Raw genomic sequence first — 20,901 nt, forward strand, 5'->3', positions numbered from 1 at the left:
CATTTAAATAAAAATTCTGTTAATGTTCTATTTATTTAGTTTAAATGGTTGAAATGGGGGAGTCAGTTTTTTTTTTTTTGTAACAACCCTCTTTTTCATTCACACACTGCTTCCTTGGCCTTAATATACATTGATGACTTTGCCCTAAACTGAATAATATACATAGGAAAAACAGGATTCCTCTGCAGCCTGTTGCCTCATTAGGAGGAAGGTGCTTCTCTAAGAGAGCAGGCACAATGCAGACTTGCTTTGCAGGAATACAGTCAAGATTAGTTAATTCATACACAGAAGTAGGGTCAGAGAGGTCACACCTAAAAGCCTCAGGTTTTTAACCACAGTAAAAGCTCATCATGACACTGTCCCAAAGATGTGAGAGGAACCTCAGCTTTATGTAACGGATGAGGAAGACAATACAGAAATTTTATTAAAAAAAATAAATAAAAAAAAAAAATCAAATTTTATCAGGTTAACAAGAACATCTTAACAATACAAAAAAAACAAACTTTTGAGTGCAGTTTATTTTAGAGATTTACATAGATTTTATTTTATTGAGATTTACATTTTAATAAATTGTATAAGCATAATATATTGAAAATTAAATGGAGTCATACTCAGAACTGTTTATCTCTATGTGGGCTACTACAAAACAAGGAGGGTAGGGTGGGAAGAGAGGAAGGAAAGGGAAGAGGGAGTTACAGGCTTATATTATGACCTGGAAAGGGAACAGACATATATTATAGTGGTGTGACATCATCACGAGTTCGCAGTTAGATGGAGAAAGGCAATATTTCACCAGTGACCCTAGTGCTAGTTATAATATAATTGTATATAAGTTCTGGCTCAAAACCAGTCCAAGCACATAACCCCTATCATAAAAGGTAATATGTGGGTTTTTTCCCCCCCATAACAGCAATATGCCAAATGTAGTTCTAAATTTCTTGCAGGGAGGGTTCTCCCAATTCCTACATGGACCGCTGCCGGGAAATGTGTAGCCAGGTGTTTTCTTTTGTTTTTTCTGGGTTGTTTTTTTGTTGTTTTTTTTAGAACATTTGTTAAAAATGTGGGGAAATGGCAATAACACCTGTCTGACAAAGGTGTGAAGAAATCTGTGGCTGTATACAACAGGCAAATCAGGTTAGGCACATTATAAAAAAATAAATAAAAAACAAAGAAGCACACACATTTTGAGTTAATTAGCCAATCAGGTTAGGAAACACAACAAAAATGTACCCAAACTGGAGAGGAAAAAAAACAAAAACAAAAATGTATGTCTTACGTAAACTACCACCTGAATCTTCTGGTTTATTTATTAGGTGGAGGAGCAATAACAAAAAAAAAAAAAAACACACAACACGACTATCCATTTAATAATGCCTGCAAAACATTTCAATTACCCTTTAACAAGTGTTCCCATTTAATAGCACACTTAACTCAAGCACTGGCCTATAAAAAAGTTCATAATAAATGTTAAAACGACCCATGCTGTTTAAGGTCACCACATCATGTCCTGATTTAGTCTTCCCAATACATAAAGCTTGTCTTTTTTTCCCCCCACCTAAGAAAATAGAACACAACCAAACTTATCAGGCAACTAGTCAGCTAGCCTCAACGCATCTAGCGGTTATATAGAATACCAGTAGTGACTAAATGCAGCTCTGAAACAAATGCAGTATATGCAGTTCTAAAATAATTTTTTTTAAAAAAAGTAATAATTTATTAAACAAGCACTTTTTAGATCAGTCATTATAATAAGTACTTCATCCAAACGTATTTAAATGACTAATTATTCCTTTTTTTATTTTGTCCACGTGCTCAGTAAATGTTATTTTGGTCTCCAAGAAGATTCAATTCAGAAAATATCTGCCCCAGGAGCCCCCGGAACGGCAGCGAGACGCGGATATTTACCGACAGAAGCAACTCTGATTTCTGGGCGCGAGCAAAAATCTGGGTTACTTTTTACCGTAGTAATGGTAATAAACTGCGGCCACAATGTTCTGAGAATTGAATCCTCCCTCCAGGAGCACTCTTTTGTGTCTTTCAAATTAGGTTTTAAAATTGATTACTCGAGGTGGGCATAACAATTTTACTGATTTTTGATAACAAGAAAACCCTTTAAACATTTTTTTTTATTCCTTTGTAATGTTGCTTTTATGGTATCTGCTTTTCTGTAGTGCTAAAGCAACTCCTTTGCAGAGAGCTGCAACATTGTTGAAACAAAAAAATACAATGGTCTATTGTAGTGACAAGGAGGTGAGAAGTCCTACCCCAAGGAAGTTATCTTAAAAGCCCCAGTACACAAATAGACAGTTTAGAAACAAATTTAGTATGTGCTTAATTTTCATTAGAAACATTAACTGAAAGCAATTGTATTATCCATTTGGGAATATGGATTGAAGAGTTCCTTTTAAAGTCTATTGAAAGATGCTACTATCCATATATTTGTGACTGTTGCACAATTTTTCATTGAGGATCAATTTGGTCTAGTAGATCTACCATTCAATTATTGCATGTTTGGCTGGTAACAATATAATTATGTAACAGAACGGTGTGATCGTCATTCATCCCTGCCAAGATTTGTGGAACAGGTGACTTAATCCAAATAAATCAGGTAGACTACTTGGTGCTATTGTTGTAAAAATGGCGGTACCTGACATGCACACCTGCCCATGGTGTCAGGCTTATTGAACACATTTTTCATAAGCTAGATCTAACCCCATTCAGATAATGTCTTAATTAACGGAAGGAAAAAAAAAAAAAAAAAAAAGGAAGAAGGAGACCTTTGTGTGAAGATATCATTAATATATACTGTTACAATTTTTCTATTGGGAAACTCCAGTTCAGGGATGTTTAAAGGTAGAGAAAGACCATATGTGGGAAGAGAGATCCAGTAAAAAGGGCTTCCGAGATCTTAATATAGCATTTTAAATTGCCTTAGGGCTCATCCACACTGCAAGGTCCTGTCACTTTCAAACCATAATGTGAAAAAATGAAAATGTGTATAAGAGTATGGCAATTTCATTGCTGCCATATGTACACCAGGCATGTATGGAGTAGTGGTAATTATAATGACAATTACACCTTTAGTAGAGTTGACAATTAAATGCTCTCCTATGTACACAGAGAGGGGATCCTTTACAAAATCGAATGTATATTATGAACGTACAGTACCCGCTGACTTTTGGTTTCAGATATTGGGAGTGGGGGTAAGGATGTTCAATCCCCCTTACAATTGCTCTGGGAGTACACCGGATTATTGTGGTATATCCATGGACCATTTCTCATTTTCATCCACCTTACACCTTTGGCTGCAATGTTTAGACAGGTCTTTGGGCACAATGAGTAAACCAAGTCAAGCTCTTAAGTCAACCAAACTAAAACCATGTGGAGGAATTTACTAATTTACTATAGCACAAACTATTTGTTCTACTGGAGGGAAAAATATGGCATCCGAGCAGGCATATGAAACCTCATATTTTTCTGATTGGCTGCCAGTGTAATTAGCTGGGAACCTATCTTCCTGGAATGGAAACTTGCCTACACATTTACACTACACACCTAAAGTAATGGTATATACAGATATAGAGTGGATATACAGATATTTACCAATCCAATAAGTCTTAAGTGATCTTCATCAAAATCATACATACATATATATATATATATATATATATATATATATATATATATATATATACACATATACATATATACATATATACATACATACACACACACATATATATATACACACACACACACACACTGCATCCGGATAGTATTCACAGCGCTTCACTTTTTCCACATTTTGTTATGTTACAGCCTTATTCCAAAATAGAATAAATTCCTTTTTTCCCCTCAAAATTCTACACACAATACACCATAATGACAATGTGAAAAAAGTTTGAGATTTTTGCAAATTTATTTAAAATAAAAAAAACTAAGGAATCACATGTACATAAATATTCACAGCCTTTGCCATGAAGCTCAAAATTGAGCTCAGGTGCATCCTGTTTCCACTGATCATCCTTGAGATGTTCCTATAGTCCACTTGTGGTAAATTCAGTTGATTGGATATGATTTGCAAAGGCACACACCTGTCTATACAAGGACCCACACTTGACAGTGCATGTCAGAGCACAAGCCAAGCATGAAGTCAAAGAAATTGTTTGTAGACCTCTGAGACAGGATTGTCTCGAGGCACAAATCTGGGGAAGAGTACAGAAAAATATCTGCTTCTTTGAAGGTCCCAATGAGCACAGTGGCCTCCATCATTCGTGGAAGAAGTTCGGAACCACCAGGACTCTTATTAGAGCTGGCCGGCCGTCTAAACTGAGCGATCGGGAAAGAAGGGCCCTAGTCAGGGAGGTGACTAAGAACCTGATGGTCACTCTGTCAGAGCTACAGCATTCCTCTGTGGAGAGAGGAGAACCTTCCAGAAGGACAACCATCTCTGAAGCAATCCACCAATCAGGCCTGTATGGTAGAGTGGCCAGACGGAACCCACTCTTTAGTAAAAAAGCACGTGGCTGGCCGCCTGAAGTTTGCCAAAATGCACCTGAAGGACTCTCAGACCATGAGAAACAAAATTCTCTGGTCTGATGAGACAAAGATTGAACTCTTTGGCGTGAATGCCAGGTGTCATATTTGGAGGAAATCAGGCACTGCTTATCACCATGCCAATACCATACCTACAGTGAAGCATGGTGGTGGCAGCATCATGCTGTGGGGATGTTTATCAGCAACAGGAACTGGGAGACTAGTCAGGATTGAAGGAAAGATGAATGCAGCAATGTACAGAGACATCCTGGAAAACATTCTCCAGAGCGCTCTTGACCTCAGACTGGGGCAACGGTTCTGCAGGACAACGACCCTAAGCTCACAGCCAAGATATCAAATGAGTGGCTTCAGGAAAACTCTGTGAATTTCCTTGAATGGCCCAGCCAGAGCCCAGACTTGAATCCGATTGAACATCTCTGAAAAGATCTGAAAATGTCTGTGCACCGACGCTTCCCATCCAACCTGATGGAGCTTGAGAGGTGCTACAAAGTGAAATGGGCGAAACCGGCCAAAGGTAGGTGTGCCAAGCTTGTGGAATCACATTCAAAAACACGTAAGGCTGTAATTGTTGCCAAAGTTGTATCAACAAAGTATTGAGCAAAGGCTGTGAATACTTATGTACATGATTCCTTAGTTGTTTTTTTTAATAAATTTGCAAAAATCGCCCAAAAACTTTTTTCACATTGTCATTATGGGGTATTGTGTGTAGAATTTTGAGGGGAAAAAATAATTTATTTCATCTTGGAATAAGGCTGTAACATAACAAAATGTGGAAAAAGTGAAGCGTTGTGAATAATTTCCGGATTTCCCAAGAACTTTTAATAGAAAGTCATGATACTCACAACAGAAACCCCTTTACTGAACATGTAATAGTGTGGTGACTTATAGGTATTATATCTATTTTTTTTAACACACCATCACTAAAAAATTAATGGAAAAACAAGTAGAGCCACTATTTGAGTTTAATATATGCTAGAGAATATACTACAGAGCTAAGAAATATACACAATGTAACCAACATGTTTATTATACTTTACTAAATAGGTCATGCCCTTTCAGGATCACATGATGATGTCCAAATTAAAAGACATACCTCTAAATTACAGATACCAATTTCTGACCTAGAGGACAGACTAAGGGCTAGATTTACTAAGCTGCGGGTTTGAAAAAGTGGGGATGTTGCCTATAGCAACCAATCAGATTCTAGCTTTCATTTTGTATAAAGTACTAAATATATGAAAGCTAGAATCTGATTGGTTGCTATAGGCAACATCCCCACTTTTTCAAACCCGCAGCTTAGTAAATCTAGCCCTAAATGTTTGTCAACCCAAGATGGGAGTAAAGTGTGCATTTTATTTGTTATTTAAAATACATTGTAACAATTTAAAAGTTTATTTAAAAACCTGGCAAAAGTTAGCCAATTAGAGGCTTTTATAAAATAATATAGTGCAAGCCAGACAAATGAAAACTATTGCTAGGTTTCTAAACATTACAGCACAATAGCGCAGTGCTATTAAGTAAACCAGAAAAATTAAGAAAAACAAATTGTTCAAAAGATTCATAACACCAATAAAAAAAATAAAAAAAAAAGTTAATAAAAACTTCAAGCATGAAACTGGCAAAATAGTGACACTGGTGCCTGGATAATATAAAACGTAGACAAGAATGTAAACCAAAAATTTATGTTAAGTGATTGCTCCTCAGAATGCCAGAGGCATCATGTTTTATTACATAAATACATCACTGTATGCTAAGGAGTAGACCTTTTTAAGGGAAATACACCCATGGCCTATCTTGATATCAACATACTGGTGCTGGCAGCAAGCAGAGTCGTGTAGTGTAAACACTGTAATCAAATTTTAATTCAGTGCAGTCCTTAAGGAAATAAGACATTGTTAATGTTAACCATGCACAGGTACAGGTCTGTGAAAACAAGCTTGCACCTTTATTTACATTTCTTAAGCAGCAATAGGCTGCTGTAAGGTAAGGCCTAATAAAAATAAAAGCAGCTGCAAAAAATTTATATATCTGTATATACACACACACACACACACACACACACTAGAGACTGTAGAAAGAGAACACTCAACAAAAGACTTTCACATCCAGCGTGTCTTTAATAAAATATTTCACAGTATACAATCAGCATATAGTCGATGATTCAGTCCCAAGACCCCAAAGTAGTGAATGGGTATCGGTATACATACATGCTTCCTAGAAGAACGGGAATCCACCAAGATTCTGCATGAAATCATATTTATGCTTCTGCAAAAACATCAGGCAGGAGAATCATAATCACCTTAGCTGTATGATGTTTTCAGTGATGTTGAAAGTATAGTGAAAGTCAGAGTTAATTTCTAGTACGGAAAAGAACTGGGTCACTTGATTCAAAAATCACATTTTCATATGGAAAGGTTTATGGCCCTTTGGGTAGTTTTGTAATCACCCAACCAATTGGATCAGTAGTTTTCGGACAACAAATTAGCGGTGACTTTTAAATACAAGGTTATCTTCCATTCAAACCCCAAGGAAACCACTGGTGCCAAAATGCAGTCAGTGCAATCCCACAAAAGCAGATCTCTACAGACAGACAGTTTGCAAATCTCTAGATTCATGTTTATCTATTCATTCCTTCTTTTTGTATCCTTTATCACTTCTATAATCTTTCCTGATTTTCACCAATATTATAATTATCTGCATTGCATCCATCACTATATCATAAAGACAGAGGTGCTCAAACCCAGTCTTCAAGAGCTACCATGTCACGTTTTCAGGATTTCTGTCTGTAGAAACAGGTGGCATAATTACCAACCCAGCCAAAAAAAATTAATGCACATGTTAAAGAAATCCTGGAAACATGAATTGTTGGTAGCTCTTGAGGACTCAGTTTAGACACCTCTGTTCTAAGATAGACTTTATATTTTCATGGATTACAATGATTTTTCTCCGGCACTCATCCCGTCCACCCTCAATCCCTTTGTCTTTGTCTTATTTGTAGATTACTAGATGGAGGGCACCATGTATGCATCACATACACATGCCACAAAAGCACACTCGTGTATCTGTTAATGTTAACAACCCTGAAGCAATGTCCATGCAGGAGAGACTTGGAGACCTGGAATATTTCACTTTTCTTCACCCCCCCCCCCCCCTTCAAATGCAAATTTGGTGCATTGACTACAAAAAAAAAAATATAATAAAAATAATATACTGACATTGTGTATTTAATTGCACACTTGCTCACTGTAAGAATGGAGATCCACTTACTGCTACAAATCATTTTCTGCAAAAAGTAGAGAAAAACATACCTCCCAACTGTCCCACTTCAGCCAGTACAGTCCCGCCATCTCGATCAGGACAGCTTTGTCCTGTGGGTGGGTACGTTGGGAAGTATTCTCTGTACGGAGATGCTCAGCATGGGAGAACAGCAGTGAGCGGGTGCCACATGCACAGGAATGAAGGTGAGGAAAGTACAGGACAGCTTAGCACTTCAAAAAGTACTAGTACTTTGCACCAAAAGACAGGCTGTAGTGGCAAAAAAAATCCCTTCGCACAACAATTTTCCCCAAAAAAATAATAAATAGATATATATATATCTATCTGGGACAGTTACCCCCAACAATACTGGCCAAGAGTGGTAAGAGTTAAATTACTTGTTCTCCAGGCCTGGGTTTAAATCTTCAAGTTATTAATGAGTTGGATGTAACCATCAACATTTTAAGAATAATTAACAGCTTAGCAGCTCTTCCAACACACCCATGAGGTGGCTGCCCATAGTCGTTTGTTTTTGTTTTTTTAATATATTAAAGGTCATCCAAATCTATCTAGAAAAAGGACCAGAATCAAAGTTCTGACCAGCATACATCAACGGGAGGACCCTAACCCCACTAAATCCTGGCCAGTATCCAAATGGACCACCTCGCATTGGTCCCAATCGGTGTAGGGGTGTTGAAAATATTCACCAACAAACTTCTTCATACTTATATTATATACATACACACATACACACACATATTGGAAAAGGTTACCAGAAAAGGACCTTTTCAGCAGGGAAAGGTACAGACAGGTTAAGGATCCTCAGGCTGTAATTGACTGCAAAGGATTTGCAACAAAGTATTAAAAAGTGAAAGTTTGATGTAGGATTGTTTAGTTTGTCCCATTACTTTTGGTCCCTTAAAAAGTGGGAGGCACCGTTGTAATTCCTACACCATTCACCTGATTTGGTTTTAAATACCCTCAAATTAAAGCTGAAAGTCTGCAGTAAAAGCACATCTTGTTTGTTTCATTTCAAAACCATTGTGGTGGTGTATAGAGCCCAAAATATGAGAATTGTGTCGATGTCCCAGTATTTATGAACTTGACTGTAATTATATATATATATATATATATTTATTTTATTTATTAATACACACCCACACACTTCCTTTGACCATATTAGGATTTACCCATGGTGGAGTACAGATGATTCAATTTAAAGTTATTTTCTGTGTTGGCACAAATTGGACATTTCTATGTGTGTACTTGAAGGGCTGGGATAGTTATGCGAGCTAACAGACATAAAGACTGCTGTGCACAGGAAAGAAAGTAGAACCATCTAGCATGCGTAACTAAAATATTTTATTGCTATGAAAAACAAATATAGTTACCTATTTAGCATCGGGAAGACCAAACTGCTTGTTGTGTCCATTGTCCATCCTACATTTAAAACCTTCTAGCATGCTCACTTCTTTATCTTAAATAAAGTTCTTTTGATCTCCTGAAGCATTTCCATTTATATTTGTGACTGGTATGAGTAGCTCTTATATAAAGATAAAGAGATATAGATATAGATATAGATATAGATATACACACACACACACACACACACACACACACATTTGTGCTCCAATAATAGCACTACATTGCTCCTCAGACTTGTGTCTGGCTATTTATAAAATAAGAAAATGCATTTACATTTTTGCCTTGTTAAAAAAAAAAGCTATTAATATTGTTGCTTCTGTAGAGCATACCAAGACTGCTAAAATATTACACTAAACATTTATTTTCAAAGATAAATATGGGATGACATGGCTTGTATATAAAACACATTCTAAAATAGTTCATTTGGATAAATTGATGCTTGGTGTGACTGAATGAAACAAATATGAAAGAGTAATTTTCCACTTCAACCACTGTCATTACACATAGGTAAGATTGTATTACTTACAATGTGAAACTATGTATAAGATAAGCCACTTAATGCATCATGAGAGATGGGGGGGGGGGGGGGGGGGTAGGAGGAGAAAAGAAAAATAAAAAACCCATAACAAAACAAAACACCAGGACCTGACTTTTAGTAAAGAATCTAGACAAACAGGTTTTTTCTCCCTATTTAAACATGCTATTATAAAGAAAGCGCGTTAGAGGCATAAGTCTTCCATTGACTATGGGGTCCACCATTTCTTCTGTGCTCTTTCATTAGAGCAAATGAACCTTTAAAGGTTGGCCACACACAGACAGATCCTGCCACTCGTCATTGACAAGTGACAAAATGAATGTCCAATTTGGTCAACACATAGGAGCTACAACACCATTTAACCCAGAAGCATTATTCATCAGTTTACCCTCTCAATTTCAATAGAGTACAATACTGACATCAGGGTAATTTACAGGCCACCTACCAAAATCCCCCCAAAACTGAAATAAGGGGTGCAGCAAGCCTAAAGCTGGGTACACACTGCAGGGTTTTTGTCCAATAATCGGCTCAACCAGCCGACATACGACCGCTCGTTCGAAAGTCGGGTCAATGTGTGTAGTGACACGATGGTCGAAAGTCTGCCCAAATAGACGATTATCACCGCATTCGTTTGGCCGTACCGTTCAATTTTTTCCGATCAATCACCTAACGATCATGCAGTGTGTATACACTCATGCTGACGATCTCCATAGAGTTTGCAGAGTCGGGCTCTTTTCAGACGATGTTAGCACTGAATGTCAGAGTGAATAAAGGTAGAGAGTGCTGTAGAAGGAATATTTAATTTGTTTGTTCGGAGACAATGTGACATTAGTGAATGAATGAATATTGTGCTGTCATTCTCCGGACTAGAGGACCAGACGAAGAGCACAGATCTGAAGGTAAATCGTGTCAGTATGTATGCATGAATTGTCAGACTGATCGGACCTGCAGTCGTAGGTACAATCGTTTGAGATAACACCTTGGTCTGAACAATTCTTCAGTGTGTACCCAACTTTAGTGTTCATCAGAGACAGGGTGAAAGAAGAGAGAACAGATTGGTAAAACAAATCTTCCAGCTGGATACTGTTGTACAAAGATTTATGGACAGCAAGACAAGACAGTGATAGTAGAGATTATGTAAAATGCGCATTAAGGAAAAGAGATCAAGTGATAGGAACAATTAGGAAAATGCAAAGTGCAATCTACCCACAGTCTGTAATTCATTTCTCATTCATTGCCCCTTATAGCATTATGATGTGGCAGAATCTCTCAAATTGCCATGGTCAAACTACTTTATACCAATTATATGGGGAACCCATAAATACCCATCATGTCCATGTACCAGCTGCGTATACTACACAACCTATTCTATAGAAAAACTAAATATAATTAGAATTAGGTATGTCACTTTTTTGAATCCTGTATGACAGGTACACTTTTAAAGTGTTATAAGAAAACAAGTTATAATGCCTGGGAAAGTTAATATTTCCAAAATGTTAAGGAAGTTTAGGTCTTATTAAAAGGAGTCAACCAAGTTTAACCTGTCAATAATACACAGTATAGGAAATTATTTGTGGGCTGAAGTTATATTTATGAGTATGTAGCTTATTAATTTACTAAGATGAAATACCTTAAAACTTAACTAAATTTATCAAGCTGCGAGCTTGAAAAATTAGAGACGTTGCCTATAGCAACCATTCAGATTCTAGTTATCATTTTGTAGAATGTACTAAATAAACAACTAGAATCTGGTCGCTATAGGCAACATCTCCACTTTTTCAAACCCACAGTTTGATACATTTACCCCTTAGACTTTGGCCTACAAAAAAAATAAATAAAACATGCTCCAGTGGACCCTCTGCTTCTTTAATATTAATTGTAGACAAACTTGGCATGCAGGAGAGCAATTCTTTTGACAAATGTTCAAAAGAGGGTCTATCTCAGTGTTGGCTAACCTGTGACACTCCAGGTGTTGTGAAACTACAAGTCCCAGCATGCTTTGCCAATATATAGCAGCTAATTGCTGGAACTTGTAGTTTCACAACACCTGGAGTGTCACAGGTTAGCCAACAGTGGTCTATCTACATCTGCTACTTTCATGTAGATTTGCAGTTTTGCCAAACCTTTAAAAAGGTAGCGCTTCAACAACAAAAAAATGTTTGAGAGTATGTCAGACTGATCAGTTGTTTCTCAAAGTTCTCCATAGACAGCTAAACAATACAGAGGAGATTTTGTAACAAAAAAGAAACAGAAAAACACACCCACCTTTATAGTAGAAATATTTACATTTTTTTCCAGGAGTATGTTTATCAAAGATAAGAAGCTTGGATGATACTATGATTATTTAAACCCATGCACAAACCATGCAACTATAGCTTAATATTTATTTGGTAACTCACAAGATACTATGGGGGTGGAATTCAATTGGCTGCAAGGTGCCGCGATATGAATCCAGAACAGTCTGCGGAGACACATGACAACAGAATTTGTACTAAAATCTCTCTCACTTATTTTCCGTGGCATTCCATAGAGATGCGATTTCTTTACTGTATAGGCCGGCAATGTGTGCAGGATGTGTAGATGATGGACACCTTTAATACTTACAGCCAAAAAGAAAGCAAAAATATAGTCCTGTTAATTAAAAGTAAATAATAATTAGAAGTACTAAAAAACAGACAAAGGACTTGCCACAATACAGGTACTTGCTGTGCTGCAGACAATAGGTACACAGACTTGTGTGGGTGGCTCCAAATAACTTTATACAGTTACTTTATTGTGACCACCACCAGCTCCTGCTGCTCAGATGTTTTGCTATAGGCTATAAACCAGCATTTCTTTGTCCTGCTACACAGTAGGGGGATACACTTAGGACATGGCCAACTACAGATACACAAGAGGAGAAGTAGCCATGCAATAAAGCATACTTCCCAAAGTTCTACTGTAATCATTTTAATAGTGGCATGTATTCAGAGTTATAGTAAAAGCTTAAAAAAACCCCAAAAAAACCTATATATTTTTGCAATAGAGAGAACATTTAAAAAAATAAATATCCAATGGGGCAGGGACTGATGTGAATGAGTTCTCTGCACAGCGCTGCGGAATCAGTGTCGCTATATAAATAAATCATGATGAATATCCAGTTAGTGCAGTTATTCTATTCAGATCATCAATTATTGCAATTGAGTTTAATTCAGTTACATTTTCTCTAAAAAAAAAAAAACAAAGACAAACAAAAACAAAAAACTGGCCCCCATTCTTCAATAGTGACTAATTATATACATTTGGATTGTTTACATACGGGAACAAAATGTCAGAATGTATCCAAATCCAGTAAGCATATCATATGGAGGATTGTAGTGCACCAAGTTAATACACTTGCAAGGTTTGATTACCTGCCAAATGCCAGCGGAATAAACTGTTCGATAATCATTTAATAACATTTATTTCTAAAGCACAAGCAAATTTCATGGCGCTTTACAATTAGGGACAAACACAGTAAACAAGACTGGGTATTAACAGCCAGAAACAGTGGTAAGAGGGCCCTGCTCACAAGCTTACAATCTACTGTATACAATAACCGTTCGCCATAATAAAGTTCAGTTGGCTATGAATTGTAAATTAGTCTCAAATTATAAAGCCACTCTAAATCATGCAGGTATGCAAACAGGATGTATCAACTTTTTTTTTATTATTTCATAAATTATTCCATGATTCAGGATAAGGATAAGATACCGCACAATGGGCATATCATGTCCTTTGGGTATAATTATAGGAAAAGGATGTGGGCAAATCAGATATTTTCCCCCCTTTCTGCATACATATATCTGACATTTAACTGAAGGATATTCGTTTCCAGAAAAGGTACATATCTACCAGTTACCTGCCAATTAAACTGAAAATACACTTACAAGGAACACTATTCTAAAGACAGTGCGCAGATAAATAATTATAGACATATGTATGGTGCTCCAGAATGTCGATATAGAGACTATTACAAGTCATCAAGCATTAGATGTGTCAGCACAAAAATGCTATACTTGATCTGTTACATCAGTGCAAGTACCTTAGAAATATGAAAGTACTTTGAAACATTTAAGTCACAGAAGCTCACAGGAATTTAAAAAAAAAAAAAAAAAAAAAAGAAAAACCTTTTTATTTTTTATTCTTATAAATGCTTGTTTAGTTGTGTTCATTATGCCCATCACAGTAGTACATTGTTAGTGCACCCAGAGACACAGTAAAAGTACACTAGTATCTGACAAGAAGCCTTATGCATAACAATTTTCAGAGTGATTTTAGACTGTAAATGCCTCCGATGTGATGTAAGGCCTAACAGACTGTTATAATCTATACTCATGCAGAAAATGGTGGGTTTTTAAAACAAAAACAAAAAAATAACAATCAATGAACAATTCCATTGCTCTGGAGTCATAATATTTTGTGCTTGTAGGGCCTGATGACACAATCCAACACCACACAAGTACACAGTAGATAAGGAAAAAGCAGTAACATTGTCCCACAGCCACAGGTGACAAATGCATTCGACTTAAATCTACCATACAGCTGTTAATGTGTAAGATACCTTAACCTGGTTTAACATATAGTGAGTGAATTGTACGTGCCCTTCTTCAACATTTACCAAGTACATAACTTTATCTCTATGCATTGCTCTGTTTGCTTTTTAGCCATGTGTGGATATTATCATGTACAGTTGGGATAGGACATAAAAAGCCAATCCCTGAATACAGTTCAGAGAGAAAAGACGACATGTGCCATACCCAAGGCAATGAAATTAAACTAGTACGACTGAACAAATGGCCAAAAAGCAGAGCAGTGTGTGCATTTGAATATAGTGCACCCTGTTTTTATATGTGGTCTTCCAAGTGGAGGGAGCTGAGAAAGATTCTGGGTTTTTTTTGTCTTGCACAGTGCACTAGGCAGAATGTTTCCAAAAGTCACCAAAGAATTGCTAAACATATTTTTCACCAAATGAGAATATATATATATATATATATATGTATCAATCAAGTCGTTCTGAAGTACATGGTGAGAAGCCAAGAAGTCTTGCCAAAAAGAAGGATGTCTCACTCTGGCCTACATCATCTCCTGACAAAGTTCTCAAATTCCATTAAATAACTGTTAGTCTGCTGGTTTTGCTGTGTATAATGCTAATCCTTAATCGATTGGTCCATAATATACAACAGGACTATATAGAATATAGCAAAAAAACTTCATTGTTTGAATAAGAATTTCAGCGGGACTGGAGAGTAAGCCCTACAATAAAGAGGAAAATCAATTTTGTAGTTAATTCCTATATAGTCCATACTCCAATACAAGTGCTAATGCAAACACAATTAAGCCTTAGATCTGAGGTGGTCACCCAAAGCTCAGAAATACTTAGCGAAGATTATCTCATAATTGACATATTCTTCCTGGTTTCTCTGTGCTTCTAAGCACTGCCCATCTCTCACAGGCTGATGGTTAACACTATTTAGTAAAGTATGGTTGTGTACCTTGCCCTTTAAGGAGAATGAACCTATCCAATATACAAGGTGTCTGAAAAAAGAGGTGCAAGTTGTACACTCCTCAGAAAATATAATTCTTTCACCACTCAACTGTACACATGGCAAATAAACTAAAAAAAAATATCAGAAACAGGCTTGAAAGTGGACCTAGTAACCAATATAGCAAGCAAATAGTATGGTGTTTCTATCAAATGTACACAAAATGATATATTCACTGATGGACTTTAGCATGTAATTGTCACTTGCTTTATTATAAAAGTACTAACACACACTGCTTGGAAGAAGAAAGGTGCAGAAGTTTAAAAAAAAAAAAAAACTGGTGACAAAGCGCAATTGTGTCTCAGTTTCTCTTTGCTTTTGTTTATTAAATCTTTTTTATTGTACACGTTATATTCAAAAACATTTTGCATTAATTACCTGTTACCCTGGTGACTTGAACACCTGTGCATTAGAGCAGGAAACACATATACATGTATATATCAGTCTTCATTACAATATAATAACCTAAATAAATCTCTGCCTGGCCCTGTGTTAACCGTCATAGGAAATCTGCAGACTGTGCTAAAGAGACTCAATACATGTAAGTGGAATCGGCCCCATTGTAAATTACACCTCCAGCCTTTGCAATGAGTGATCAAGGGTCACAACTCCATTCCTGAGTCTTGTGACCTTGCATTGATCACTATCTCCCTGTGCGACTTGGAAATAAAAAATTACTGTACAAGTCGCTCGGTTTTGTGAATCCGGGTCCTTGGGCGGTTACACAGTTGAGCAACCTGTTGCCTTCCAGCTGCAGTGGCACTACAAGTCCCAGCAAGCTCTTACAGCCAGGGTTTGCTGGGCCTTGTAGTTTCACAACAGCTGGAGAGATTCACAGGTTGCTTAAGCCCCATATAGCAACACAATGGCAAAATATTTTGGTTTAAAATAGCTACACTATAAACATTTGTTGCTTTCCCCTGTGCACGATTCCCCAACTGGTTATTCATTACAGATCATTAACAGGCAGCACTCACCCAGAAGCAACAGCTTGAGCTCTCTCCGAGCATCTCTTTTGTCCCTGCGGAGCTGTCTCTCGATCTCTGCATTAATCCGCTGAGACTCCTTCTGCTCTGCAGACAGGCAGCAACCAGCCATCGTCAACCAGCGTGACAAAAACTACCAATATTAGGAGTGGTGAGATTTTAGAAAGTCCCTCTTAGTTAAAAGCAGCAGATTTACTCAGGAAGGCAAAAAAAACCAACAGAAACCAGACTTTGGCACAGTGTCCCCACAACAACTGGTGCGTTTAGCAGCGTTTCTGCCTGTCTTCCTGCAAAGTTCAAGCAGCTATCCAAAGAGGAGGGAGGGGGACTTGAACAAAGCCAATGAATCCCTTGTTTCTTTCTTCCTTGCCCTGGGGAAGTTTAGCCGTCTTGCTGGTCTCACATTAGATCCCTAGCAGTCCCTCCTGAAGGCATCTGTGTGTGGTGTAAACGGAAGGGACCTGCAGTGTGCAGGGCACACACGAGGGGAGGGAGTAATGGGAACTTACAAGGAGGTCTCTTTTCCTACAAGCAGATGGACAGGAGCCCACAGAGAGAGAGCAGGAGGTGGGGTAGCCAGTCAGCACATATCCACTGAAAGCTTTCTTTTCCTGGAGTAAATAGAGGCGGGGAAAGGGCGGCACTTTCCTCACACAGCCCCTTCAGCACTAGGGCTGGGCTCTCTGTACTGTGATTGTTAGGGTACTTGCCAAAACGACCTCACAAGCAACCAGTGACACCTTTATGCAGGACAACATATACTTGGCATGGGTTAAATCTCTTCCTTGTAAATATAGCCTAAGCCACAACGGAACATTGTGTTTAATTTTTCTGGAGAGAAATATAATCTTTACATAGTCCTCTGTCACCTTGTGAAGTGTGAGGGTTCATATGCTGACATTAACATCCCCTCCCCAGGACTTACTAAAAGGAATGCCAATTGACTAATATAGCTATTTGAAATTCTATGTATATTTTATAGAATCTTACACTTCTGAATTATATCTTCCACACACTTACTGCTAAGATACTTGGTCATGTTTTTCATGTGGAATGACAGCTGTTTTACACACAACCTGAATGCAGAAATAGAGACCAAGCAGAACCTGCAATCCAGGATGAATCTACACAGACACACAATAAAGAAAAGTCTGGACACCCCCGCGAGCAAACACTTCTCTGAACCAGGACACAGTATGACAGATTTAAAAGTCCTAATACTGAAAGGTCTTTTTAAAAATGACAGGGAAAGACAAATCTGGGAATTTAAGCTGATAAGAACATTCCAGTCATTAACTCAAGGGCCCAATCTAACACCTGGGGGTAAATGTATCATACCCCGGTTTTCTCAACTCGCGGGAGATCAGCGTCTTCGCAGCTTAAATTTAAAGCGGTGCTGCCTTGTAAAGAGAAACTTCCCTTTACAAGGCAGCGCCGCTTTAAATTTAAGCTGGGAAGACGCTGATCTCCCGTGAGTTGAGAAAACCGGTATATGATACATTTACCCCCTGGATTTATGACCAACTACTTGGACACACTTCATACCCCACAGCAAAGTGACTCCAGATCTCTGAAATCATAGGACTTTACGTTTCCATCCGCAACGAAAACATCTGTTTTATTACTTTAGCTTATCTTAATGATATATCCACCCCACTGTACAAATTTATTGATGTAACAGCTCTTAAATGTTGTGCCTGTTTCTTAGTCATTAATTTGTAAAGTTGCCTGATGAAGGGGCCTCTTCTGAAAGCTAGCAAATATAATAATAATAATAAAGGTATCACTCTTATAATACTTTTGTCTTTTTTGACACAAAAGTATTTAACATCACATGAAAAACACCACTAATGCTACCAGACCTAATCCTGCACACTAAATCCTCTGCGTATGCGCTCCCTTATATCTGTCAAGTGTGATAATGTGGAATGACGGCCGATTACTATGAAATGACAGCTGTTTTATACGCCATGTCAATGCAGAAATGTCCAAAAATTTGTATTTCTCTCAGAAAAATACCCATATCTCTCCCAGATCCCCTAATCCCACATACTAAATCCTTTGCATATGTTCTCCCTCACAATTGTACCCCACTACACAAGTGTCGTAATGGGGAATGATGGCTGATTACTAGGGAATGACAGCTGTTTTATACACCATGTCAATGCAGAAATGTCAATAAAAGGTTGCATCCTCTCCTAAAAACACCCATATTTCTCCCAAATACCCTAATCCCACACTAAATCCTTTGCATATGCACTCCCCCACTCCTGTGCCCCACTACACAAGTGTCATAATGTGAAATGACAGCTGATTACTTTGGAATGACAGCTTTTTTACATGCCTTCCGAATGACACAGGATTATATTGGAGACAATAATCAAAACTTTAAGTGGAATAAACTACAACGACGTGCAGGTACTCACACAAGCCTGTAATAAGGTCTATTGTTTAGAAGTGTTCTAGCTGACGGAAAAATATAAATGGTCGATATCCACTTGAAACACCAAAGCCGCTGACAATCCAGATAATGGTAAAATCTGTTGACATGGTGTATAAAACAGCTGTCATTCCATAGTAATTGTCCATCATTCCACATTAAGACACTTATTTATTTGGTACAGGTATAGGGGAGCGAATTAGGGGATCTGGGAGAAATAAGGGTGTTTTTCATGAAAAACCATCAGTTTTATGGACATTTCTGCTTTGACATGGCGTATAAAACAGTTGTCATTTCATAGTAATCGGCTGTCATTCCACATGAAAAACATGACCAAGCATCATAGCAATGTGTGTGGAAGAAATAATTCAAAAGTGTAAGATTTTATAAAATATGCATAAATGTTCAATTTGCTTTCAGTATAGTCAACTGGCAGTTCCTTGAGCAGACTGGAGCTGTCATTCCTTTTAGTACACCTCTCCACCTTAGTACACCTCTCCACCTTAGTACACCTCTCCACCTTAGTACACCTCTCCACCTTAGTACACCTCTCTACCTTGTGACCTGGCTAGCACTCGAGGTGTGGGACTGATGACCCGCGAGGCCCTGTACATGCAGCAGGACAAACAACAGTTGAACACTGTCTGCGGACACGGGTGTGGTAGTATGGTGAGACAATGTAAAATACAGATGTCAGGAATATTCTCTTGAATGCACAAATATAATAACTTTATTTACATTCCTTTCGACAGCACTTGACTTAGGTTGCAGTAGTTAAATAACTAAATACATCAGCAATACTTTACACATGCACAGCTCTTGGTTACAGCTACCAATAAAGAGATTAAGTATTTCCCTTTGCTCCTCCTGCAACAGATCTGATTGGACATTTGCAATGAGAACAGTTTACGTTTTGGACATGTTTAACTCAGGTTCAAAGATGCCTCAGAAGTACTCCTTGCTGGGTGCAGTAGTTCTCTGCAGCCAGATCCTATCTATTCTCTCTGCAGCAGGTTTCAAGCAGCTCTCCCTGGAATGCTCTCCTCCATGGGCACACCACTCACTCTGGGTGGCCTGAAAACAGGAGAGGGCTGGCACATTTTAGCCCAGGGGGCAAGACTCACCTCTGCAGCCTATTAGGAACATTTAAAAGGAAAAATATGCAGGTGACCCAGCCCAAAGTAGCCCACTATGGCAGCATCCCGGGGAGCCTCTCCACCTTAGTACACCTCTCCACCTTAGTACACCTCTCTACCTTGTGACCTGGCTAGCACTCGAGGTGTGGGACTGATGACCCGCGAGGCCCTGTACATGCAGCAGGACAAACAACAGTTGAACACTGTCTGCGGACACGGGTGTGGTAGTATGGTGAGACAATGTAAAATACAGATGTCAGGAATATTCTCTTGAATGCACAAATATAATAACTTTATTTACATTCCTTTCGACAGCACTTGACTTAGGTTGCAGTAGTTAAATAACTAAATACATCAGCAATACTTTACACATGCACAGCTCTTGGTTACAGCTACCAATAAAGAGATTAAGTATTTCCCTTTGCTCCTCCTGCAACAGATCTGATTGGACATTTGCAATGAGAACAGTTTACGTTTTGGACATGTTTAACTCAGGTTCAAAGATGCCTCAGAAGTACTCCTTGCTGGGTGCAGTAGTTCTCTGCAGCCAGATCCTATCTATTCTCTCTGCAGCAGGTTTCAAGCAGCTCTCCCTGGAATGCTCTCCTCCATGGGCACACCACTCACTCTGGGTGGCCTGAAAACAGGAGAGGGCTGGCACATTTTAGCCCAGGGGGCAAGACTCACCTCTGCAGCCTATTAGGAACATTTAAAAGGAAAAATATGCAGGTGACCCAGCCCAAAGTAGCCCACTATGGCAGCATCCCGGGGAGCAGATGTCCCCCTGCCCCTGCCTAAAAATGGGTATGGGTCTCAGTCAACCCACACCCTATGGGTGGTCTTTTTGGGATACCTGGCTGGATTCCAGTGCCAGACTATCCATTATCCTAGACTTCCACCTAGGACCCAGTGTATAAGGAGGGGCCTAGATTACTGTAATCCATTTTATGTGTTTTTCGTTTTAAACAGATGAGGAAAGGGACCCCAAACTAATAACTTACCT

At 38.3% G+C, this 20,901-nt stretch overlaps 1 protein-coding gene across 1 annotated transcript in view; it reads right to left on the reverse strand.

Moving 5' to 3' along the window:
• The window catches only part of LOC142155382 (guanine nucleotide-binding protein subunit alpha-14), a 109,621-nt gene extending 92,693 nt beyond the window's left edge, over positions 1 to 16,928 (reverse strand). The window contains exon 1 of the mRNA XM_075211022.1: positions 16,314 to 16,928. Coding sequence (XP_075067123.1) covers positions 16,314 to 16,434 — 121 coding nt within the window. The 5' untranslated portion in view covers positions 16,435 to 16,928. The remainder of the gene's footprint in view (positions 1 to 16,313) is intronic.
• Between the last annotated feature and the right edge of the window lie 3,973 nt (positions 16,929 to 20,901).

Source organism: Mixophyes fleayi, chromosome 1 (genome assembly GCF_038048845.1).
Source record: "Mixophyes fleayi isolate aMixFle1 chromosome 1, aMixFle1.hap1, whole genome shotgun sequence".
In the NCBI taxonomy this organism is placed as follows: domain Eukaryota; kingdom Metazoa; phylum Chordata; class Amphibia; order Anura; family Limnodynastidae; genus Mixophyes; species Mixophyes fleayi.